At 70.5% G+C, this 23,621-nt stretch overlaps 2 protein-coding genes across 4 annotated transcripts; both read right to left on the reverse strand.

Moving 5' to 3' along the window:
- Positions 1–214: 214 nt before the first annotated feature.
- SARS1 (seryl-tRNA synthetase 1) lies at positions 215–6,924 on the reverse strand. The gene is made up of 11 exons (XM_082330343.1): positions 6,748–6,924; positions 4,750–4,820; positions 4,499–4,579; positions 3,710–3,868; positions 3,107–3,250; positions 2,577–2,732; positions 1,902–2,123; positions 1,685–1,814; positions 1,029–1,186; positions 783–912; positions 215–657 (listed from the first exon to the last, which is right to left on the reverse strand). Exons 1-11 carry the CDS (start codon positions 6,881–6,883, stop codon positions 497–499), a joined length of 1,548 nt encoding a protein of 515 aa, XP_082186469.1. The 5' UTR covers positions 6,884–6,924; the 3' UTR covers positions 215–496.
- Positions 4,750–23,621, reverse strand: ELAPOR1 (endosome-lysosome associated apoptosis and autophagy regulator 1; the record flags this gene model as incomplete). 3 transcript variants are annotated; one of them, XM_082330342.1, is made up of 22 exons in its annotated part: positions 23,548–23,621; positions 17,398–17,518; positions 16,682–16,874; positions 15,683–15,830; positions 15,491–15,571; positions 15,164–15,269; positions 14,930–15,079; positions 14,612–14,700; positions 14,343–14,520; positions 13,878–14,006; positions 13,703–13,793; positions 13,495–13,600; positions 13,256–13,393; positions 12,915–13,169; positions 12,240–12,413; positions 11,005–11,185; positions 10,774–10,870; positions 10,563–10,664; positions 10,177–10,303; positions 9,910–10,088; positions 9,655–9,820; positions 9,441–9,509 (listed from the first exon to the last, which is right to left on the reverse strand). In XM_082330342.1, exons 3-22 carry the CDS (start codon positions 16,840–16,842, stop codon positions 9,441–9,443), a joined length of 2,727 nt encoding a protein of 908 aa, XP_082186468.1. In that variant the 5' UTR covers positions 16,843–16,874; positions 17,398–17,518; positions 23,548–23,621. The 3 variants fall into 3 exon arrangements, with proteins under 3 accessions (XP_082186466.1, XP_082186468.1, XP_082186467.1); XM_082330340.1 differs by lacking the exons at positions 9,441–9,509; positions 23,548–23,621 and adding an exon at positions 4,750–4,820 and having other exon boundaries at positions 17,398–17,500; XM_082330341.1 differs by lacking the exons at positions 9,441–9,509; positions 23,548–23,621 and having other exon boundaries at positions 9,738–9,820; positions 10,023–10,088; positions 17,398–17,500.

Below are 23,621 nucleotides of genomic sequence, written 5' to 3' on the forward strand. Positions count from 1 at the left end.
CGACCGGCTCGTCGGGGTGCCGCGGCGGGGCCCCGCCGCCTGGGTGCCCCCATCGGGGTGCTGCGGGGGGGCGGGGAGCCCCCGCCGCCTGCGTTCCCTCCCCGGCGCCCCGTGGGTGCAGCCGCGCGTTTCCCCCGCGCATTTTGGGGAGCAGCGGGCGACCCGGAGCCCCCCCCTTGGCCCCCAGCACCCCAGGGAGACGCGGCTCGGCGGTTCTTGGCTTTATTGGATGGAGGGCGAGGACACGTCCCGTCCCTGGGGAAGGGGACGGGGGGTCCCCGCAGCCCCCGCCAGCGTCAGTCCTTCGGCCCGCGGGAGCGCGGCGGTGCTGCGCGCCGCGGCGGGGGCCAGGCGGCCGACGGCGGCTCCCGCCCCAGCCGGGCCCCGAAGCGAAGCCGATGGGCGCAGCCCCGAGCGGGCGATGAAGGCGGGAGGATGAGTCAGGAGGCCCCCAGGGTCCCTGGGTGGGCGGCGGGGGGGGGGGACACCCAGGGCCTCAGGCGCTGTTGACGTCCATGTTCTGCATCTGCTCCGCCAGCACCCGCTCGCTTCCCGCCCCCGCCTTCTTCTTGCCCCCCTCCTGCTGCTTCTTCTGCTTCTTGGAGAGCTCCTGCTCGATGGGGGCCGGCTTCACGAACGGGAGCAGCTCCCGCAGGTCTGGGCGGGGGAGAGGGGGAGAGCGGGCAGCAGGCGTCGCACCCCCGCCTCCGCCACCCACCCCCCCCAGGGTGGAGGGAGGGAGATTTGGGGGGCACTGGGGACCCCCCCGGGGTGGGTGGTACCTGGGGGCATGAAGTCGCGGAGCTTTTCGGGGACGCGGATGCCCTCCTCCGTCTGGTAGTTCTCCAGGATGGCGCAGATGGTGCGGGTGGTGGCGCACATCGTGGCGTTGAGCATGTGGACGTACTCCACCTGCGGCGGGGACGCGGTCAGACGGGGGGGGGTGACGCGGCAAAGGCAAGGAGGGGACGAGCAGGACCCCCTCCCCCTCAATCCTCGTCCCCCCCAGCCCAGCGCCTCGGCCTCACCTTGTCCATCATCTTCTTGGTTTGGCCGTAGCGGATGCGCAGGCGCCGCGCCTGGTAGTCGGTGCAGTTGGAACAGGACACGAGCTCGCGGAAAGCGCCGGAACCGGGGAACCAGGCCTCCAGGTCCAGCTTCTTACTGGCAGCGTGGTTGAGGGAGCCTGGGAGAGACGGGGGGGGTAGCACTGAGCAGGGTGGGGGCCCCCGGCTCCCCCCACCCCCACCGCGCCCGTGGCAGGGGACAGCGGCAGGGGCTAAAGGCCGGTGCCGCCTCCGCGGTGACTCGGGAAGGGCCGGGGGGTTCCCGCTCTGCGGCAGAGCGCTGAACCGGGATGATTTTCCTAGCATTCCCGGGAGGCGTTGGGACACTCAAAATTGGAAGGGACAGCGGGGACCGTCCCGGCACAGCGCGGTGCCCGCTCCCGGTGTGCCCAGAGCCGAGCATCTCTGCGGAAACACCGTCTCCTTCCTCCCCGCCCGGGGCCGAGGCACCTCCTCTCCCTCGCCAGGTTTGGGGCAGCGGGAAGGCGAGCCGGGGCCGAAGCAAGCGGAGTTGGGAAGCGGGTCAGGGCCACGGTGACACCAGAGGGGCTGGCAGAGGTGGCCGGCGTCCTCCTGGGCCACCGCGGCACGGTGCCACGCGGTGAGGAAGCCCCTACCCGAGACGATGTTGACGATGTGGTAGGGGATGCCCAGGGACTGGTAGAAATCCTCCGCCGTGGCAATCATCTCCTCGAACATCTCCCACGACTTGTTGTCGTGGGGCGAGGCGTAGACGAACTGCTCTATCTGCCAAGAGAACGGATCCCCGCGGTCGGCGCCGGCTTCGGATGCAGCCCCAAATTCCCGTTGGGAACGTCATCCCGTTCTTCTCACCTTCTCGAACTGGTGGACGCGGAAGATGCCGCGGGTGTCGCGGCCGTGCGAGCCCACCTCCTGACGGAAGCAGGTCGACAGCCCCGCGTACTTGATGGGCAAATCCTCCGGCTTCAGCCACTCGTCGCGGTGCAGGGCGGCGATGGGCTGCTCCGAGGTGGCGATCAGGTACTTCTCGTCGATGGAGCTGTCGTCGGCCTTCTCGCTGCCTTTGCCGATCACCTGGCGGGGGACAAAAGCCACCGTCCCCCTTCCCCAGCTGCTCCCGTGCCGCCGGGGCTGGACAGGCAGCGAGGCTTCCCGGGGCCGGAGCTCAGAGCGGGGCCGGGCCGGCTCGGGAAAGGGAGCAGCTGCCGTTGGCTGCTTGTTTGGCCTCCTTCAAAGGCCCCGACGGCCTCCCGCCAGCAAAGCCGGGGACGAGCCACCTCCCTGTCACCGCATCGCCGTGACAACCGCCTCAGCGGGGACCGAGGCCGCGAAGATGGACCCCGGAGACAGGGAGCAGAAGGGAACGGCCGCCGCGGCCTCGCCGGGGGCAGAGGGGATCTCAGCCGGCTCCCTCCCCGCCGGTGAAGCCGCGTGGCAGTGGCTCGGTGCCGGAAAGCCGGTGCCCGGAGGGGACGGTGGGTGCCAGGCGGCGAGACGCGGAGAGCCGGCGGGCGTCGAGGCGCTCACCTTGTAGAGCTCCTCGTCGAACTGGCTGAGCTGGGCCACCTCCTGCATCACCTCCTTCCGCATGAAGAAGGGGGTGTAGACGGGAGTGTAGCCCTTGGCGCGGAGGCTCTGCAGGGCGTACTGGATCAGGGCCTGCTCCAGGAACACCAGGGGACCCTGGGGGACAAGGGAAGCCACCACCCGTCACACACCCCCCCCACCGTGCCGCCCCTTCTCGCTCAGCAGGTCTGGGAGCACGTGGAGCCCAGGCCGGCTGCAGGCTGCTCTGCCTGCCAGGCTCAGCATCACCCTCCGGCTGCGGCAGGGACGCCGGAGCGGATCTGGAGGGTGCTCAGCCCACGGCGGCAGCACCACCGAGGCCAGAATCCGTCCCACGCGATGAGCCGGCTCAGCGCGAGCTCACGCCGCCGCCGAGGCTCCCATCGCCGCAGCAAGCTCAGCCCAGGGGAGCAGAAGCAGGACCCCCGTCCCCTCTCATTTCCCTCCGGCTCCCATCGTTTCCGTGGCCCCGCGGGGATCTGGGCTCTCACCTTGAGGAAGTAGCCCCGGCTGCCCGCGACGACGGCCCCCTTCTCTCCCTCGTAACCATCCACCATCACCACCAGGTCCACGTGGGAATACTTCTTCCTGCAGCTGCAGTCGCCCCAGACTCGCTCCACCTTGTTGTCCACATCCTGCGCAAAGATGGAGAGAAGAGGAAGCTCCCAGAGCCGCGGCGACACCAGTCTTTGTGTTGGACTGGGCCCAGTTTGGGATCCCACACTAGAGCCTGGGTCCTGATCTTGGCCGGTCATTTATTATGCGGCCACTTGGCAGCCGGCCCAGCCCAATTGTGTTCCCCCAGCAAAATATTCCTGCCGGATGAATGAAGGCAGCGGAGGGAGATCCCAGCCCCCTGGCTAGGAGCAAGTTTCCCATGTATTCCCCCAACAATGGCCGTGTCCAGCGTTGTCTGAGCTGCTCTTTGTCTGCTCCCGCCAGGAAACGCTGTCTTGTCATGCAGATTTCATTCACCCGCCCGCTGATCCCTCGGGTTGCGGGGGGACCTCCCCGCAGCGAGCCCCCCGCTCGCCGGCAGTTGTCTGGCTTTGATGAAGCGACGCGGCCGACCCCGAGCGGACTCTTGTCCCTACCTCATCATTGCTGATGGGCACCGAGGGGTGGAGGAGGTTCCCGATCTCCCGGAGGCTCTCAAAACGTTCTGCTTCCAGCCTCACGCGCTCGGCGTCGCACTTGAGGATGGCTTCGTCGATGAGGAGACGGACTTGCTTGATCTGGGATACCTGCAGAGCCTGCGCGGGCAACGGGGGGAGGTGGGGAAGGGACGAAACCGCCGGGGAGAGGGGGCTGGCAGCCGAGCGCGGTTAATCACGGCCCCTCGCCCGACCGACACGGCTTCTGGAGCGAAACCGTGGACTGAAGACATCAAACAACAGCCCCCGAGGGGACAAAGGACCGACAGAAGTCAGGCTCTGAAAGGGCCTGAGCGAGCTACGGCGTCACGCAGCGCCTGGCAGGGAGGAGGGGGGGCAGTCAGCTCCCACGGCAGCCAAAGCCGGCCAGCGCCACGCTCATTAAACACCGCAGTTAACGAACGGGGAAGGGGAACGGGCAGGGAGGAAGGGACTTGCAGAGGACACGTAATGACTGAGGCTGCTCAAATCCCGCAGGGAAGCGCAGGATGAGCCGGGAGCTGCCACGGAGCGAGGCTGAAACGGTCTTTAGATGAAGGACAACGAGCAAGAGCTGGATATCGTTGTGCGGGACGGGGGGAATGAGGATCCTCCTGGCAGGGGGTTCAGGCAGCCCCCCCTCGCTTGGTGCTGGGCTTTTGGGCACCTCACGCCGGGCAATTACAGGCAAAGGCCTGGACAAACTGGGTGGGCCAGCAGCGCGGTGGGGGGAGACGGGGTCAGACTCACGCCCAGGACGTCGGCCGTCAGCTCGTCGAGGTTCTGCGCGCTCTCTGGCACAGACTCATCTGTCCCCACCGGCTCTTTTTTCTGCAGCGGGAGGAAAAAGAAACCCCAGCAGGGTTAAGGAGTAAAGCTCCAGGGTAAAAATATCCCCCAACAACGCGAGGGAGAGGCCTGGAGAGCAGAGACCTGGGGGAGATGCCACCCGTTAGTAACGTCCCACCAGCGAATCGCTGCCAGTGCTGTCTGGGCCTCACCTTCATCTTGTCTCCGATCGTTTTGCTGCACAGGTTCTTCAGCTTGTTCAAGTTATCGGCACGAAACCTGCCTAGAAAGCAGAGGGGAGGGAGCCGTCAACCAGCCGCACGAGTGGGAGCAGGGCCGGGATCCCTGTCCGGCACCGAGAGGGGCCGCGAAGCCTCGGGCGGGAGCAGGAGAGGGGATGGCAGCTCCAGGGATGCCCATCGCCACCGGCCCCGGGCGTTCTGGAAGGACAGGGGAGGGTCTGACCGCATGAGAGCACGGTGCGGGGCTGGCCGCGATGTGGGGCAGAGGCGTGGGGAGCGGGGGGTGATTTGAAAACCCCCCAAGCGAGGCTGCGCCGGGCCCCGGAGATGAGCCACAGCCCCGCCAGGACCCCCGCGCCGCGGTGGGCTGAGCAGATCCAGGGCTGTGGGGACACAGCGATGAGATTCGGCTGTTCGATGAGGGGACCGGGGAGGTCCCCCTTGGTGACAGCAGGGCTGGGAAGGGCAGAGCCCAGGCCCCAGCCGTCCCCTCCTGGCAGGGCAGCCCAAACCAGAGACACGCCAACGCCGGGGCTGCGTCACCCCAACAGGGCGAGGTCCCCACCCGCAGGCGGGATCAGACCCCCGGGGGGGGGAGGGAGGGGTGAGCCAGAGCCAGGGAACACAAAGGGTTAAGAAGCCAGGGAACGGGGCACGGCAAACACGACCTTGGCAGCCTCCCGTGGACCCCACGGCACCGCCACGGCACCGGCACCGGGCCGAGGCGGGATTGCATCAGCCGGCTGCTCGCCAGCGCGTCCTGCCAACCCTGCGCCTCACGGTTACGCGCCAGCGCACCCCTCCGCGGCACCCGCCGCCGCCGGGCCGGGCCGCGGCCCCCACCGCCGGCCTGGAAAGCTGGCCGGTCCTGCGGGATGAAAGGCCCTCGGATAAAATTAAAGCGATGATGACAGCCCGGCGGGAGCCAGGGGACGCGCCGGGCGTGATTAAGCAGGGCCGGGCTCATTCACATCAAGGCAACGGGATTAAAAGCGTGTTTAAAGCTGCCTCTTTCATCCGGCGGCGAAGGGGAACCGGGGCGCCCTGGGAACCGTGGGTTTCTGGGGCACCCACCCCCTCCTGGCCTCCCACCACGCCCTCCCCCGCGCCCCGGCACCCCAAAATCGGGGCTGGACACCCCAAAATCGGGGCTGGACGCCCAAAAATCGGGGCTGGACGGCAGCTCCCGCCGCCCGACCTCCCGCCGGGGCCAGGGGCGATGGGGGCGGCTGCCCCTGTGCCCTCCAACCCCCCGGGTTGGCCCCGAGGTGGGGGGGTGGCACCGTGCGGGACCCCCCCAAGCCCGGCCAGATCCTGCGGCAGCGCGGAGCCCGATCCGGCAGCGCAGGGAGCGGATCCCTGCGGATCACGGGAGGGGGGGGGGGATCCATCACGGGGGGGGGGGGATCCATCACCGGGGGGGGGGGGGATCCATCACGGGGGGGGGGGGGGATCCATCACCGGGGGGGGGGGAATCCATCACGGGGGGCGGATCCATCACCGGGGGGGGGATCCACCTGCAGGCCAGGCCGACAGGGGGGTGGCACCGGGGACCCGCCCCGGGCCTGGGGAGGGGGAAAGGGGGGGATCCCCCGGGAGAGCCTGTCCCCAGCCCGAGGGAAGGGAGTGGGGGGGATCCACCCAGGGACAGGGACCCCCCCCCCGGACCCCCCGGGCCTGGGTTAAGACCCCCCGGGGCTGGGGAAGGGGGGGGACGGGACCCCCCAGAGGTCACCCCGCCTCGGTGAGGGGGTCTGGGGGCTCCGAGCCCTGGGGGTGGCCGGGAGGGGGCCCTGAGGGACCGGGGGGGGGGACACACGGGGGCACCACCCGGGGACAGGCCGCCAGGCGGGGGGGGCCGAGAGGGGCCCCGGCGGCGTGTGAGAGGGGAGAGAGCGGGGAGCACAGCCCCGCCGGGGGGTCCCGCCCCGGGGGTGCCGGCCGCCCCCAGCCCCCCGCCCCACGTACACCTCCGCCAGGCGCCGTCGGCCCGCACCAGCGCGTCCACCAGCGCCGGATCCTTGAAGCGTTTGAGCTGCATCTCCCGCACCATGGCGGGGTCGCCGCCCTTGTCGGCGCGGAACAGGTCCAGGTCCAGCACCATGATGGCGGCGGCGGCAGCGGCGGCGGCGGCGGCGGCTCCGGTCAGGCCCCGCCGGCGGCCACGCCCCGCCCCGCCGCGCACGCGCGGGGGAGCGGCGGGGAGCAGCGCCCCCTGCTGGAGCGGCGGTGGCGCAGCGGCGGGGGGCGCGGGAGGGGGGGCGAGCATCCCGGGGGGGGGGGGGGGGGGGGCGAGGATCCTTGCGGGGGGGGGGAGCATCCCGAGGGGGGCGGGGGGGGGTCCGAGCATCCCGATTTGGGGGGCGAGCATCCGGGGGGGGCGAGGATCCCGGGGGGCGGGGGAGCATCCCGGGGGGGGGGGAGCATCCTTGGCGGGGGTCCGAGCTTCCCGGGGGGTCCCCGGGGGTCCGAGCATCCTGGGAGGGGGGGCGGGGGGGTCCGAGCTTCCCGGGGGGGCGAGCATCCCGGGGCGGGGCGAGCATCCCAGGGGGTCCCCGGGGGGTCCGAGCTTCCCAGGGGGGTGCGAGGGGGGTCTGAGCATCCCGATATGGGGGGCGAGCATCCGGGGGGGGGCGAGCATCCTGGGGGGGGGGGCGAGCATCCCGGGGGGTCCCCGGGGGGTCCGAGCTTCCCGGGGGGGCGCGGGGACTCTGGGTGCCAGCCTGGGCGTCCCTCAGCACCCCCGGGGGTCCCTGGCTCCCCTCGGCCGCCCGCGGGACCCCCTGCGTCCCCGGGCCCCCCGCCAGCGTCCTCAGGAGTCACTGGGTGTCCCCAGGTGCCCCCCTGCAGCACCCCACGGCTTCCCATGGCACCCCACAACACCCTACGGCACCCCATGGCACCCCACGGCACGCCATGGCTCCCCATGGCACCCCACAGCACCCCACAGCACCCCATGGCACAACCATCGCTCCCCATGGCACCCCATGGCACCCCACAGCTCCCCACGTCTCCCCATGGCACCCCACAGCTCCCCACAGCACCCCAACATTCGCCTCCGCCCGCGGCAGCGCAGCCCCCCAGCACCAGGCGCCAGCCCCCATCGGGGCACCCATCCCGGGACGCGTCCCCCCGGGTTGGGGTGGCCACCCCCCGCCGCGGCGGCAGCCCCCATCGTCCCCACCCGGGGGGGGCTCCCGGAGGGGTCCTGGGTGCCCCCACCCCGTCCTCGTCCCCCCGCGACGGGGCAGCCAGGCGGGGGGCAGAAAAACCCCTCTTTATTGCGCGGCCGGGACGCGCGGAGCCCCCGGCACCGCCTAGAAAACGCGGAGAATCGTGTAAAAAGGGTCCCGGGGGGCTGCACCGGCGCCCACCCCGCCGTGCCGGGGGCCCGGCGTCTGCGGGAACGAGGGGCTTCGGGAGCGGGGCCGCGGGGGACCCCTGGGATGCCCCACGCTGGTGGGGACAGGCTGAGCCGCGTGCCGCCGCGGCGGCGGGAGACGCTGGGCCGGGAGCTGCCGGCGTCGGGCTCCCGCTTTGGGGCAGGATCGCCCAAATTGGTCACTTTGTGATGGCGGCTGAGTGAGCCCGGGCGGGGACGGGGCTGGCGCCGGGCTGTGGCTCGCCTCGTCTGGCACGGCATGGCACGGCACGGCATGGCACGGCCTGGCACGGCATGGCCTGGCACAGCACAGCATGGCATGGCCTGGCCTGGCACAGCATGGTGTGGCACAGCATGGCACAACATGGCCTGGCCCAGCATGGCACGGCCTGGCATGGCACGGCACAGCATGGCATGGCATGGCCTGGCCTGGCATGGCACGGCATCACCTGGCATGGCCTGGCATGGGACGGCACAGCATGGCATGGCGTGGCCTGGCCCAGCATGGCCTGGCACGGCACGGCATGGCACGGCATGGCATGGCACAACATGGCCTGGCCCAGCACGGCATCACCTGGCATGGTCTGGCATGGCACGGCACGGCATGGCATGGCATGGCATGGCCTGGCCCGGCATGGCATGGCATGGCCTGGCCTGGCACAGCATGGCACGGCCTGGCATGGCACGGCACAGCATGGCATGGCATGGCACGGCACAGCATGGCACGGCATCACCTGGCATGGCCTGGCACGGGACGGCACAGCACGGCACGGCGTGGCCTGGCCCAGCATGGCACGGCACGGCACAGCAAGGCACGGCCCGGCACGGCACGGCCTGGCACGGCACAGCCACGATCCACCGGCCCCTCGCCCCCGCCCCCCGAGCTGCGACAGCAGCGCAGGAGGCAGCCGTGCCACGGCCGGAGCTCGCACACGCGTGTGCACGCCGAGCGCGTGAACGCCCACCCGCCCACCCCCGCCCACGCGTGCGGCCCCCCCCGGCCGCGCACCCCCGCGCCTGCTACGCCCGCGCCCGCCCCCGCTCCCCCGCCGTTTCGGCGTGCCCGCGCCCACGCGTGCCGGCGCCCGGCGGCGGGGGGGACGCGGAGCCGTTGTACAAACCCCACACCTGTATTTGGCATTTTTCGGCGCTTGGCTGGGGGGGGGAGGCGGGGGGGGGACACGTACAAAAGCCGTAACGAAGCTCCGGTCCGAAGCGGGGTCCCTAAGGCCACGTTGGGGGGCTGGGGGGTGGGCGCGGGTGGCCCCCCCCCGCCCCGTCACAGCTCCATGGCGGTGCTGCCGGACGACGTCTTCAACGGGACGGAGTCGAAACCGTCCGGCGTCCTCTGCGGCGAGCCTCGGCGTCAGCGACCCCCCCCGACCCCCCCCGCGCCCCGCTGGGGTGGGGAAACTGAGGCACGGAGCAACCGCAAACCACACCGACCGCTGTGGCCTCTCCGGTGTCTGCTCCGGGGTTGTGCCCCCCCTTACCTTGGACGTGAGGGACTTGATTTTGCCAAAAAGCGATTTCTTGCTGGCAAAGACCAGGTCGTCCTCGGCGTCCTCCCCCTCCATGATGGCACAGCTATCCGGCGCCGGCAGCTCGCTCTCCTTGGCCACCGCGTTCATCACCAGCTTGGAGTATTTATACTCCAGCCTGGGGACAGAGAGCGGTGACATCGACCCGCAACGATGACCGTGTGTCCGTCCCCCCCCCCTCGCCAAAATCCTGGTGGCACCGCTCACTTTTGGTTCTTCTTCCAAAAGTAGGCGGCGAGGGCGGCGAGCAAGATGGCGGCGCAGGTGCCGGCGGAGATCCCCACCTTCAGCCAAAAATCCACGCTCCTGCAGGCCCTCACCTTCTGCGCCGGCAAACTCTGCCCGCCGCGGCACAGCCGGGGCTCCCGCCAGACGTAGGTGGTTCGCTGGGGACGGGGAGGGGGGATACGGTTCAGCGGGGTGGGTGACCCCCCGCCCGTCCCCGTGGCGTCCCGCCTGGTGTCACGGTGGTACCTGGATGCCGCCGAGGCAGGCGCCGACGATGGGGCGATAGTGGTCGGCGGAGCAGAGGGGACAGCCCTCGCCCGTCACCCAGAGAAAGTGGAAGGTGCAGCCGTCGCAGGTGCCCTCGGGGCATTTGCTGGGGAGGGGGGGGGAGAAAAAAAAAAGGGGGGGGGGGGGCTCGGCCGGCGGTGACACCCAAGGGTGGGGGGCACAGGGCGTGGGGACGGCGGGGTCCCCGAAGCAGAGCACCCAAGGGTCCCCACGCCCGGGCGGGGCGAGCGCAGGGATGGCAGGAGGTGGGGGTGCCACCGTTGGGGGGGGGGGGGTGAGGGTGCTCCCCCCTTCCCCCCACTGTCCCCAAAGCCACCCCGGTCCCCGGCGCCGTCCCCACCTACCTGGGCACGGCCAGGGTGCCGGCGCCCGGGCGCAACGGGTCGCAGCGCAGGCGGATGGCGGCGGCTCGGCCCCCGCTGCAGGGATGCGTCCCGTCGGTGGACCTGCCGAGGGGGACGCGGGGGGCTCAGCGGCGGGGACGGCGGGGTCCCTGTGCGGGTGGGGGGGTCCCTGTGCGGGTGGGGGTCCCCTCCCCTGGTCACCCACCCTCACCTGTAGAAGAAGACGATGTCGGGCAGGTCGGGGTGGCCGGCGGGGAAGTGCTCGGGTGGGGACGTGATGCCGTCCAGCGTGGAGCCGGCGGTGACGCCTGCGGCGAGAGCGGGGCGTCCCGGTGGCACCAAGGTGTCCCAGTGCCACCGGGGCCCCACGGGAGGGGACGGCGAGGATGAAGCTCAAACCCCGGGGCTTTGCTCCGCGTTGGCACCCCGCGCGCCGGCTCACCCACGACGCGGTCGGCCAGGCTGACGGGCTGCGAGGACACGGCCGTCTTGTAGCCCATGACGTCAGGGGGCACCAGGATGGACTGGCAGACGTATGACGTCACCACCCGGGCAGGGTCCCCCTCGCCCGCCGGCAGCCGCGCGTCCGTCACGTTGTCGGTGCAGGAGGCCATCTTCCTGCCCTGGCGGCGAGGAAGAGGGGGGTGAGGCCGAGCGGCGACGGCACACGCGGGCGGGCACGCGCGTGTGTGCGCGGCTGCAAGCGACGGCGCGCGTTTGTGCGCGCGTTTGTGCGCGCGACCGCTGCGCATGCGCGTGCGTGAGGGCGCAAGTGTGCGTGAGGGTCTGTGCATGTCTGCACGTGTGTTTGCACAAGTGTGCAGCTGTCTGCACGAGTGCGCAAGCGTGCGTGACTGCGTGTGACTGTATGCGTTTGCACGTGTGTTCGCGTGGCTGTGCGTGCGCACGTCTGACTGCATATACACCTGTTTGCACAACTGTGTGCGTGTATTTGCACGACTGTGCGCATTTGCACGTCTTTTAGTATGACCGCATGTACACCTGTGTTTGCACAACTGCACGCATGCGTTTGCATGATGGCATGTGCCTGCGTGACTATGTGCACGTCTGCATGACTGCGGGTGTGCATATGTGTTTGCGTGAGCGTGCAAGTGTGCACGAGTGTTTGTGCATGCTTGCATGTGTTTCCATGAGCGTGCAAGTGTGGGTGTGTTTGCATGAGTGTGCATGTGTGCTTGCACGACTGTGCGCATGTGTGTTTGCATGGCTGTGCATGTGTGCACGCATGGCTGTGCATGTGTGCACGTATGACCACATGTACACCTGTGTTTGCACAACTGCGTGCACAGGTTTGCATGACTGCCTGTGTGTGCGTGACTGCAGGTGTGCATATGTGTTTACACGAGTGTGCATGTTTGCATGTCTGTTTGCACGAGCGTGCAAGTGAGCATGAGTGTACGAGCGTGCAGTTGCACGTTTGCATGAGTATGTATGTGTGCACGTGTGACTGCATGTACACCTGTGCTTGCACAACTCATGCATGCATTTGCATGACTAGCTTGCACGTTTGCACGGCTCCCTGTGTTTGCACGACCGCGTGCGTGTGCGCGTTTGCACTACATATGCACGCCTACCTGCGTGTTTGCCCTACAGATGCATGCACACGCGTGTTTGCGCTGCATACACCCGCGTTCCCGCCGGCCGCCCCGGCCTCACCTGGTTGCCGCAGAGGCTGATGTTGAAGTGGTGGAAGTACTTGAGGCCCTTGGCGGTGAAGCTGGGGCCGCTGGCGAAGGCCGCGCCGGCGGCCAGCGCCGAGAAGTCGTAGCGCAGGATGCGGCCCGGCAGCGCCAGGGAGAAGCTGCAGTTGTTGTAGCAGAGGGAGCGGAGCTGAGGTGGCAGGAGGTGGCAGTCAGGGACAGCCGGGGGCTGGCGTCACCCCGCCGGGGACGGGTAGTGTCACCCCTCGGGGACAGGCGGGGCGGTGGGGGTCATCCCCTTGGGGACAGCGGAGGGCTGGCATCGCCCGTCAGGGACAGCCGGGGCAGGGGGTGTCACCCACCCAGGGTCAGATGCTGTCACCCACCCTGTCACCCACCCGGGATGCCCAGGGGGGCTGGTGTCACCTCCCTGGGGACAGCTGGGGATTGGCATCACCCACCCACACGGTGTCACCCAGCCGGGATGAGCAGAGGGGCCGGTGTCACCCACGCATGATGGGGGGAGGGCTGGTGTCACCCTCCTGGAGCTGGCTGGTGCCACCCAGCTTGGGTGGGGGGCTGGTGTCACCCCTCTGGGGCCCACCCCATCACCCGTTTGGGCTGCCCGGGGGCGCCGGTGGGGACATCACCCCGCGGACCCCCACCCCGGGGGACACGCGGGGACGGGCACCTGGTTGCTGCGGGTGCCGGGGCCGCAGGGGTGGCAGGCGGGGGTCCCGTCCGAGGGGTGACCCCGCAGGTAGGTGCCGGGCGGGCAGGGCCGGCAGGCGCCCGAACCGCGGTCCACGGCGTTCCCGGGGGGACACGGGGCGCAGGATCCGGCCGGCTCGGGGGCGCAGCGCCGGCAGAAGGATGCCACCCCTCCCAGCACGTTGGTGACGTTGATGGAGTAGAGCTTGGCCACGTCGCTGGTGTACCGCCGGCCCTGGCACCGAGAGCACCCGTCACCATCGCCCGCCCGCGCCCGCCGGCACCCGCAGCCCCGGGGGGGGCCTCCCCGCCGCCCCTCACCGCCTCGTGGTAGGGCGTGCGCTGGAAAGCCCAGGTGAAGCTCATGGTGGCATTTTTCTCCACGACGTAGGTGTAGGACTGCTTCCCCTTGGGGCCCGTCCACGTCTCCACCGGCGTGTTGGTGCGGGAGTTGATGCCCTGTGGGGACGCGGGGATGGTGGGACCCCCCCAAACCGGCTGTGTCCCCCCCAAACCCGGTGTTTCCCCCCCCAAACCCCCGCCGTGTCCCCCCCACTCACCACCATGAAGTAGAGCTCGCAGCTGACGCTGCAGACCGTCTCGAAGACGAAGGTGATCCTGGCCACCTCTTTGCTCTCCGCGTCCTCCAGCACTGGGCTCGGGGGGCTGGGGACAGCGTGGGGACAGCGCGGGGACGCTGCCGGGCTCTGCCCCACGGCGCCGTCCCCCGCCGCCCTGGGGACGCCCCGGCGCTGGTCCCCACCTCACCTGAAGCCGGGGACCACCAGCGTGAGGATCATGAAGTCGTTATCGGAGGCTCCCGCCGCCGTGTAGATGTAGTCCCCGGCCACCTCCCAGCCTGCAAGGACACGGTGACGGCTCAGCGGGGTCCCCAGCTGCCCCCGCGGGAGGGGACGGCGAGGGGACAGCGTCCCGGCGCTACCTGCCATCCCCTTGTACTCGAAGTTGATGCCGCTGAGGACGGTGGTCTCCATGTTGGGGGGCAACACGTTCCACCACTTGTACTCCAACCCCAGTGCCGGCTCCGTGCCCGCCGGGCAGCTGAGGCAGCCTGGGGACAGGAGGGGACAACCCTGCACCGGGCTGGCACCCACCTCCCCTCTGGCACCTCCGGCTGCCCCGGTCACCCCTCGGGGACGATGATGGGGACGTCCTTACCGGAGCCGTAGGGACAGGAGGGGACAACCCTGCACTGGGCTGGCACCCACCTCCCACCCTGGCACCTCTGGCTGCCCCGGTCACCCCTTGGGGACGATGATGGGGACGTCCTTACCGGAGCCGTAGGGACAGGAGGGGACAACCCTGCACCGGGCTGGCACCCACCTCCCCTCTGGCACCTCCGGCTGCCCCGGTCACCCCTTGGGGACGATGACGGTGACGTCCTTACCGGAGCCGTTGGAGTAGGAGCCGTAGGGACAGGGCTGGCAGGTGCTGCCGTTGCTTTTGGCGAAGCCGGGGTTGCAGGGGGGGCACTTGGTTTTCACCCCGGACGGGGGCAGCTTGGCCGCCTGGGGAAGCTCCTCGCTGCAGATTTTCGGCTCTGCCCACTTGAACATCAGCTGGGTCTGCCCGGGCGGGAGCGGGGCGCTGAGCTGGGGACGGGGACATGGGGACAGCGGGTGCCAGCCCCCCGCTATCCCCCCCCCGGGGCCGTACCTCCCCGCGGGCGTCGCAGGCGGTGTGGGTGTAGAAGTAATCCTTGTCGGTGCAGGGCGGCCGCGGTTTGCAGGATGCCGAGCCGGGCTCTGCCGGCCACGGGGAGACGGCGACTGAGCCGGCTCGGCGAGGGGACCTTACCGCTGTCCCCACCGTGCCACCAGCGGGACCCCCATGTCCCCGCCAAGGGACGGCAGGTCCCCCCTGCCCCTCGCATCACCTCCCTTCCCCAGGGCCATCCCCGCAGGGGGACGAGGGGAGCGGGTGCCACCCTTGGGTGAGGGGCCAAGGGGAGGGGACCCAGCTGCCACCTCTCACCGGCGTAGGCGGCGGGCTCGCAGGGCTGGCAAGCGGTGGCCCCTTTGCTGGAGAAGGTGTCGGCGGGGCAGAGCTGGCAGGCGGAGGAGCCGGCGGCGGGGGCGAAGGTGCCGGGTTTGCAGGGGAAGCACTCGGAGGTATAAGCCACCCCTGGCAGCGGGAGGGTGCTCAGGGTGCGGGAGCCATGGGTCGGGGGGCGATGGGACCCCCCCCCCCCAGCCTGCACCCACCTACCTGTGATGCCGATGTTCCTCACCAGCACCGGTTTGGGGACTTTGGACCAGACGGAGAAAGCCGTCGTCCGCCAGTACAGCACGTTGTTGCCGCGGCTCAGCTCCACCTGGAAAAGGGGTGACGGGGGGGAGCGGGGTCGGGTGGTCCCGCTGCTGGGGAGGGGGCTGGCACCCATGGGTGGGGGGGTGAGGCACTAACCCCCGTCTGCCATCACCCACCACCCCTCCGCGTCCTCATGGAGCATCTTCCAGCCAGGGGAGGGACAAGGGACCCCGGGGGGCTGCGCCGAGGGACCCCCCCGTGTCACCGCCCGCCCCCCAAACTCACGCTGTGAAACTCCCAGCCCTTCTCCGTCGTCCGCATCCAGCGCGACTCCTCCACCGTGGGCTGGCACTGGTCGTTCTGCACCTGCGGGGCCGGCGTGAGGACGGGGACCCCCCCCATGTCCCCAGGGACCCCCCCATGTCCCCAGGGATCCCCCCCCTCCAGCCCTGCACCCCTCCGGTCCCCGGCACCTACAAAGAACTCGAAGACGATGCTGCTGTCGGGGTAGATGTACTCGAAGGAGACGGTGCCCGACTGCTTGAGGTTGACGGCGTACATCAGGGTGGCCGTGCACTCGTCCGTGTTGGAGGCCATGTAGTCGCCCAGCGGCACCCACGTCGACCTGGGGCGGGTGGCACAGACCGTGGGCTCCGTCACCGGTCCGAACCCCGCCGCAGCCGGGATGGGGACCGGGATGGGGACAGTGGGGACGGCTGTGACGGTCCCCAGGGGGGTGTAGCAGGGAGGAGGCTTGGGGACAGCATGCGGAACCCTGAGGACCCAGAGCTGGGCGCTGGGGACAGCCCAGGGGACGTGTCACCGTGCGGTGGCCGGACCCTGATCCCTGGGGGACCCTTCCCACCAGGCCACCCCGCGCCGCGCCGGCAAGAGGCGGGTGGGCTGCGAGGAGGAGGAGGAGAGGGGGATCCTGCCGCGCCGGAGCTGCGCCGGGGCCGGTGGCGGAATAACGAAAGCGCTGCTGGAAGTAGGTTACATTTGCAAGTTGCATAAATGCTGCGGCGCGGGGCAGCTCGGTGGCTGCCGCTGCGAGCGGCTGGCGGGAGGGTTCGGCGGCTGCCGGCGCTGATCAAGGGGCCGCGGCGGCAAATAAAGGTGCCGGCTAAAGGCGGGGGGACTCCCACGGGTGCTGCCTCCGGGAGGAGGGCTGGCGTGGGCATCCCGTGGGGTTGGGGCCCTGCCACGGCGGGTGGGGACGACGCTGATCGGTGTCCCCGTGCCGTGGCCGGGGTGTCCCCCGCAGCACCCCGCCTCCCAGGGAAGGGTGACGGGAGGAGCGTGGGGGACGGGGTGTCGGGGAAACGGGGCGCTCTTTATGCACGGAGGCGTCGCAGCACCCATCCTGCTCGCTGCCGCACCGCGCACTGTCCCCATCCCTGCCGCGCCAGGGCGGCCGAGTCCGAACATCCCCCGGTTAACGGGCAGAGCCGTGGCGGCGGCGGCGCGACGACTCACCCGGTGCAGTTCTCCACCGCGTCGCCGAAGCCGTCGTCGACCTCCAGGTTGGTGGCGACGTTGGCGAAGCCGTGGGGCACCTCGTCCCACTCGTCGAAGCGGACGCCGGTGCCCAGCGAGTAGGTGCCCTCCGCGCAGGGCTTGCACGCCTGCGCCTTCATGTCCAGGAACTCGCCCGCCTTGCAGGAGAAAGCTGCCCGCGTGCAACGGGGCGGGGGTCAGGGCGCTCAGCCCCCGCTCCCCCCAGCCCTGCTTCGGCCTCCTCATCCTCAGCTCCGCTTTTCGGAGCGCTCCCCGCTAGCGGCGGCGCCTGGCCGGCTCTGGGATCCCCCAGCCCTACGGCAGCGAGGTGAACCCCCCCCAATTTATGACTTTTGGCAACGCCGTGGCACCTCCCTGCCTGCCCAGCGAGCGCCAGGCAGGATGCGACCCCCCCCGCCGCCGCGCGCTGCGCAGCCACGGCACCCCCGAGCCTTGGGGCAGCGGGGGGGGGGGGGTCCATCCCCCTGATCGCACCCCGGCCTTCGCCGTGCCGAGCTGACGGCGCTACCGGGTGCTGGTTGCCGCCGAGCAGCCGGGCCCCCCTCGCCGCCTCGGAAAGCACCGCGCTGGGACGGAGCCGGTGAAAAGCCGCGCTTCGGCTCGCCGCTCCTCGCCCTCGTTCCCCTGCCCTCCCCGCCCCCCCGGGACCCCCCCCCCCTTCCCCCCAACCTTACAGCACTCGGTGCCCTTGACGGGGTCCGGCAGGCCGGTGCAGAGTCCCGGGGTGTGCGGCACGGCCACCCTCCACCGCGAGCCCGTGCTGTCGCACGCCGTGTACTCGTAGTGGTACTCGGACTGGAAGAGAAAACGCGGGCAGGGAGAGCTGCGGCCCCGAGACCCCCGCGGCTCCCCCCCGGCACCCAAACCCCAGGGAGGGCACCCAGGCCGCGCTCCCACACCCGGGACCTCCCCGACCACCCCACGGGGATCAAACAGCCCCGGCGCGGCAAAGGCGAGCGGGCACCGAACCCCCGGCATCCCCCGGGGCGCCGGCGAGCAGATGGCACCGTTTGCCTTGGCGTGGCCATGCGCGGCGGCACGCGGCGCTCGTGAAAACGGGCTCCTCGGCGCAACCCGGATGCACCGTCCTGCTCGGGAACCGTGGCGGGAGCACCCTCGGCAGCGCCGGCCGGTTGGGTGCCGGAGCAGGGTGCAGCCGGGAGGGAAAGAAAAGGGCTGGGGAGAGCGGGGCACCGTGACCCCCCCGTGCCGCCAGCTGCCTCCGAGCCGGGACTGGCTCAAGGCCGGCGAGGAGGCGACGCCGGGGGCAGGCGAAGCCCAGCCGGCGCGGTTAATCTCCCAGGCAGGGCGAAGGCCGGATCGTGCTGCTCCACGGTCGATGCCGGCGCGGTGGGGTACCGGGGGGGGGGGGGGGCGAGGGAAGCGACGCCGCAGCCTCCCCCCACCCCTCCGCTGCGGCATCGCTGGGGTTTCCGAGCCGGGCGTCGTGGCTTCGTGCTCCTGGCAGACGCCGGAGCGTGGCAGGTTGGCGAGAAAACAAGGCTTTGATGTTCGCCGTCAGCTGGAAACGGCGAGGATGAGGGGGGGAAAGGAGGCCGGAGAGGCGCGAAGGCTCTGCCTGCGGCCCCCCCTGCCCGCGTACGGGCGGCACCGAGCCCCCGGCACGGGGACGCGGAGGCGGGTGCCCACCGCCGGGACGGGGGGGACCCACAGGCCCGAGCCCCCCGCATCGCTCCGGCTCCCGAGGGATTCCCTTGGGAAGAAGGGGGGGGGTGGTGGGGTTTTCCCCCCTCTTCCCAAACTTTGCCCCCCGCCAGCGCGGAGCCGAGCGGGCGGGACGAGCGCTCATCGCCTCCCTTCCGAAAGGCTGCAAATTTGGTACAAAAATGGAAAGAAATCAATTTAATTCAGCCCTGGGGTGGCTCTGCCGTGGGACCCTGGGCTGCCACCGGGCAGGGTCTGTCCCCAAACCAGGGAGGGGGACAGGGGACATGACCTCCGCGGGAGCGATCCCCCCCCGGGGACGGACGCCAGCCGCTCTCTATTGTTTCCAGCTGTGAAACACCGCAAAACCCCCCAAAAATTGGATCATGGCACGGAAAAAAAACCGACTGGCCCAGATGCAAAGCGGCCGCGGGTCGGGGAAGGGGGACACGGGGACGTGGGGACGTGGGGACGCGGGCGAGGACCCCCCGGGAATTGGGAAGCCGGCGGGGGTCTCCCCCTGGCACCGCTGTCCCCTCCGGCATCTCCTGCCTGGGGACTTTGTCCCCGCTTGCCCACTGGGCCACCGCGTGCTGGGCACGTGGCCGTGCGTTGGCCCGGGGCCAGGGGGGAGGTGACAATGGGGGGACACACACACACATGTCCCCACCCCACTGCATCCCCCCCCGATGCTCCCCATCGCTATAGGGGACCCCGCGATGCCGCCCCCCCCTTCCTATACAGGCAGCGCAGCCCGGTCTATACGTTCCCTATAGGTGACGGAGCCTATGGGACCCCTCCTCCCGGTGAGGCTGGAGGCTACCGGGGACCGGCCAGTCCCCCCCCCGCTATAGGGACCCCCCGCTATAGGGACCCCGCCCCGGTCCTCCCCATCCCATAGGGAGCAGCCCCGCATCCCCCGTGCTACGGGGATCGGTTCCCGGTTCCCCCCCCCCCCCCCCCCCCCCCGCCCCTTTCCCTCCCGGTTCCGGTACCGGTACCTCCTTGCAAACGTGCAGCCGCTCCCCGCTGCGGCTCGGTGGGACCGGCACCGTCAGGCAAAACCCAAGCAGCAGCCACCGGGTACCGGTACCGGTACCGGCCATGGCGCAGCGGTGGCGGAGGCAGCGCTCGGCCCCGTGCGGGCACCGGCCCCGCCCCCCGCCAACGGCCCGGCCCCGCGCCGGCACCTGCCGCCACCTGCCCCCGCCCCGGGAACCGGAACGGCACCGGGAACGGCACCGGGGCATCACCCCCCCGGGAACGGCACCGGGAACGGCACCGGGGCATCACCCCCCCGGGAACGGCACCGGGAACGGCACCGGGAACGGCACCGGGGCATCACCCCCCCGGGAACGGCACCGGGAACGGAGCCCCCGGGAACGGCACCGGGAACGGCACCGGGGCATCACCCCCCCCGGGAACAGAACCGGGAACGGAGCCCCCGGGAAACGGCACCGAGCACCATCCCCGGGAACGGAAGCAGGGCATCAACCCCCGGGACCGTGTCCCCGGGAATGGAACCGGGAACGTTATCCCGGGAACGGGACCGAGCATCGCCCCCCGGGGCCGCATTCCCGGGAATGGCACCGGGCGTCGTCCCCCGGGAATAACCCGGGGCATCCGACCCCCCCCGCCCCGGGACCGGCCCCAGCACCGGGCCCCCCCCAGCCCCGGCCCCGGGAGCCAACCCCGGAGCGGGGGGGGTGGAGCGGGGACACGGCTCCCCCCGCGCCCACGGGTGAGCGTGTCCCCCCCGTCCCGTGTCCCCCGTGTCCCCCCGGCTGGGCCAGCCCCGGCAGGGAGGCAGGGAACCGGGGCCGGGGGGGGCACGGTTGTGTGTGCGGGGCACGGGGGACCCGGGGACAGGGGGACCCGGGGGACATGGGGGACACAGGGGATCTGGGGGACAGGGGGAACATGGGGGACACAGGGGACAGGGGGACACAGGGGACACTGGGGATCTGGGGGACACAGGGGACACGGGGGACACAGGGACATGAGGACACAGGGGACATGGGGGACACAGGACAGGGGGACACGGGACACTGGGGATCTGGGGGACACAGGGGACACGGGGGACACAGGGACATGAGGACACAGGGGACATGGGGGACACAGGGGACACTGGGGATCTGGGGGACACAGGGGACACGGGGGACACAGGGACATGAGGACACAGGGGACATGGGGACACAGGTGACACTGGGGACAAGGGGAACACTGGGGACATGGAGGACACGGGATCTGGGGGACACGGGGACACAAGGACATGGAGGACACAGGGACTGGGGTCACGACTCCGTCCGTGGTGGCAGAGGGGCGGGTGTGTACCGTGCGGCTGGGGACACTGGGGACACTGGGGACACTGGGGACGTGGCTCCATCTGTGGTGGCACGGGGAGGCCAGCAGGTACCACGGGGACGGGGACACGGGGTGGGGACACGGCTGTCCCCACGGCGGCACGGGGACACGGCTGCGTACCGCGGGGACACGGCTGGGGACACGGCGCCACCTCGGCAGGCGGAGACCCCGCCGAGCCGGCGTCCCCCCGCCCGCAGTGTCCCCGCGGCGCGGCCACCAACGGCGCAACGGTGGCTTTGTCTCCCGGTAGCGCCAGTGCCATGGCTGTCCCCTTGTCACCACCATGGGTGTCCCCGTGTCACCATCACGGGTGTCCCCTTGTCACCATTGCAGCCGTCCCCTTGTCACCGCCACGGCTGTCCCCTTGTCACTGCTGTGGCTGTCCCCTTGTCACCACCGTGGGTGTCCCCGTGTCACCATCACAGGTGTCCCCTTGTCACCATTGCAGCCGTCCCCTTGTCACCACCACGGCTGTCCCCTTGTCACTGCTGTGGCTGTCCCCTTGTCACCACCGTGGGTGTCCCCTTGTCACCACCATGGCTGTCCCCTTGTCACCATCAAGGCCATCCCCTTGTCACCACCACGGCTGTCCCCTTGTCACCATCGTGACCATCCCCTTGTCACCACCATGGCTGTCCCCTTGTCACCATCGTGGCTGTCTCCTTATCACCACTGAGGCCATCCCCTTGTCATCACCATGGGTGTCCCCTTGTCACCACTGCAGCTGTCCCCTTGTCAGAACCATGGCTGTCCCCTTGTCACCACCACGGCCATCCCCTTGTCACCATCGTGGGTGTCCCCTTGTCACCACTGCAGCTGTCCCCTTGTCAGAACCATGGCTGTCCCCTTGTCACCACCACGGCCATCCCCTTGTCACCATCGTGGGTGTCCCCTTGTCACCATCGTGTCCATCCCCTTGTCACCCCCAGCTGCACTGAAGCAGGGAGGAGCGCGGTGTCACCACGGGCGCCCCGGGGACACGCGGGGCTCGCGGCCTCCCCCCAGGCCTGGGCGCCCGCACGCCCTCGCGCGCTGCAGGGCCCCGTGGGAAGCTCGCACGCATGGCACGGGGCGCGCGCGGCCTCGCGTGCAGCTGCCGCGCACTGCAGGGCTCGCATGGCCCCGCGCGCGGCTCACGCGGTCGCATGGGGCTCGCGGGGCCTGGTGCGCAGCCCTCGCACGGCTGGGGGAGCCCCGTGCGCAGCTCACGCGTGTTGCACGGAGCTTGCAGAGCCTCGTGCAAAGCCCTTGCGTGCTGCAGAGTTGCACAGCCCCGTGCAAAGCTCACATGGAGCTTGCAGAGCCTGGTGCACAGCCCTCGCACGCCGCAGGGCTTGCACAACCCTGTGCAAGGCTCCCACGTGTCACCCGGAGCTTGCAGGGCCTGGTGCACAGCCCTCGCACGGCTGGGGGAGCTCTGTGCGCAGCTCACGTGTGTTGCACAGAGCCTCGTGCGCAGCCCTTGCACGCCGCAGAGCTTGCACAGCCCTGTCCGCAGCTCACGTGTTGCATTGAGTTTGCAGGGCAGGTGGGGACCCATGCACAGCTCACGCACATCGCACGGAGCCTGCAGAGCCCTGTGCACAGCCCTTGCACGCTCCAGGGCTCGCACAGCCCCGTGCAAAGCTCACATGGAGCTTGCAGAGCCTGGTGCACAGCCCTCGCACGGCTGGGGGAGCCCCGTGCGCAGCTCACGCGCATCACACACAGCTTGCAGAGTCTCGTGCGCAGCCCTTGCATGCCACAGAGCTTGCACAGCCCTGCGTGCAGCTCACACGCGTTGCATTGAGTTTGCAGGGCTGGTGGGGACCCACGCACAGCTCACATGCGTCGCACGGAGCTTGCAGAGCCCCGTGCACAGCCCTTGCACGCCCCAGGGCTCGCACAGCCCTGTGTAAAGCTCATATGGAGCTTGCAGAGCCTTGTGCAAAGCTCTTGCACGGCTGGGGGAGCCTCATGCGCAGCTCCCATGCATGGCACAGAGCTTCAAGGGCCTTGTGCAAAGCCCTTGCGCGCTGCAGGGCTTGCACGGCCCTGTGCAAAGCTCACACGGAGCCCGTGGAGCCTCATGCACAGCCCCCGCAGAGCTCGCACAGCACCGTGCACGGTTCCCATGCATTGTACAGAGCCTGCAGAGCTTTGTGCAAAGCCCTTGCACGCCACAGGGCTCGCACAGCCCCGTGCACGGCTCCCACGCGTGGCACAGAGCCTGCAGAGCCTTGTGCAAAGCCCTTGCTCACTGCAGGGTTTGCACAGCGCCATGCACGGCTCCCACGCGTTGCACAGAGCCTGCAGAGCCCCACGCACAGCCCCGTGCACAGCTTCCACGCATTGCACAGAGCCTGCAGAGCCTTGTGCAAAGCCCTTGCTCACTGCAGGGTTTGCACGGCCCCCGCAGGGCTCCCACGCGTTGCACAGAGCCTGCAGAGCCCCACGCACGGCCCCCGCAGGGCTCCCACGCGTTGCAGAGACCCTGCAGAGCCCCACGCACGGCCCCCGCAGGGCTCCCACGCGTTGCAGAGACCCTGCAGAGCCCCTCGCACGGCCCCCGCAGGGCTCCCACGCGTTGCAGAGACCCTGCAGAGCCCCACGCACGGCCCCCGCAGGGCTCCCACGCGTGGCGCGGCCCCTGCAGGCCGGGGGGCCCCGGTGCCGGGCGGGGCAGGACGGCCCCGGCGGCGGGTCAGAATCGCAGGGCGCTCAGCGGCCGCGGCCTCGCCTATCTGATCGACTCATCCCGCCCGCCGCCGGCCGCCGCACAGCGCCCGCGGGCTTCGCGGCGCCGCTCTTCTCACCTCGGCCCGGCCCGGCCCGGCCGATCGAATAAGATCAACGTGTAGGGGGCTGGGGGGGGGCGGCGCGCCTCGCA

Source organism: Platalea leucorodia (genome assembly GCF_965183815.1).
Source record: "Platalea leucorodia genome assembly, chromosome: 19".
Taxonomy (NCBI): Eukaryota; Metazoa; Chordata; class Aves; order Pelecaniformes; family Threskiornithidae; genus Platalea; species Platalea leucorodia.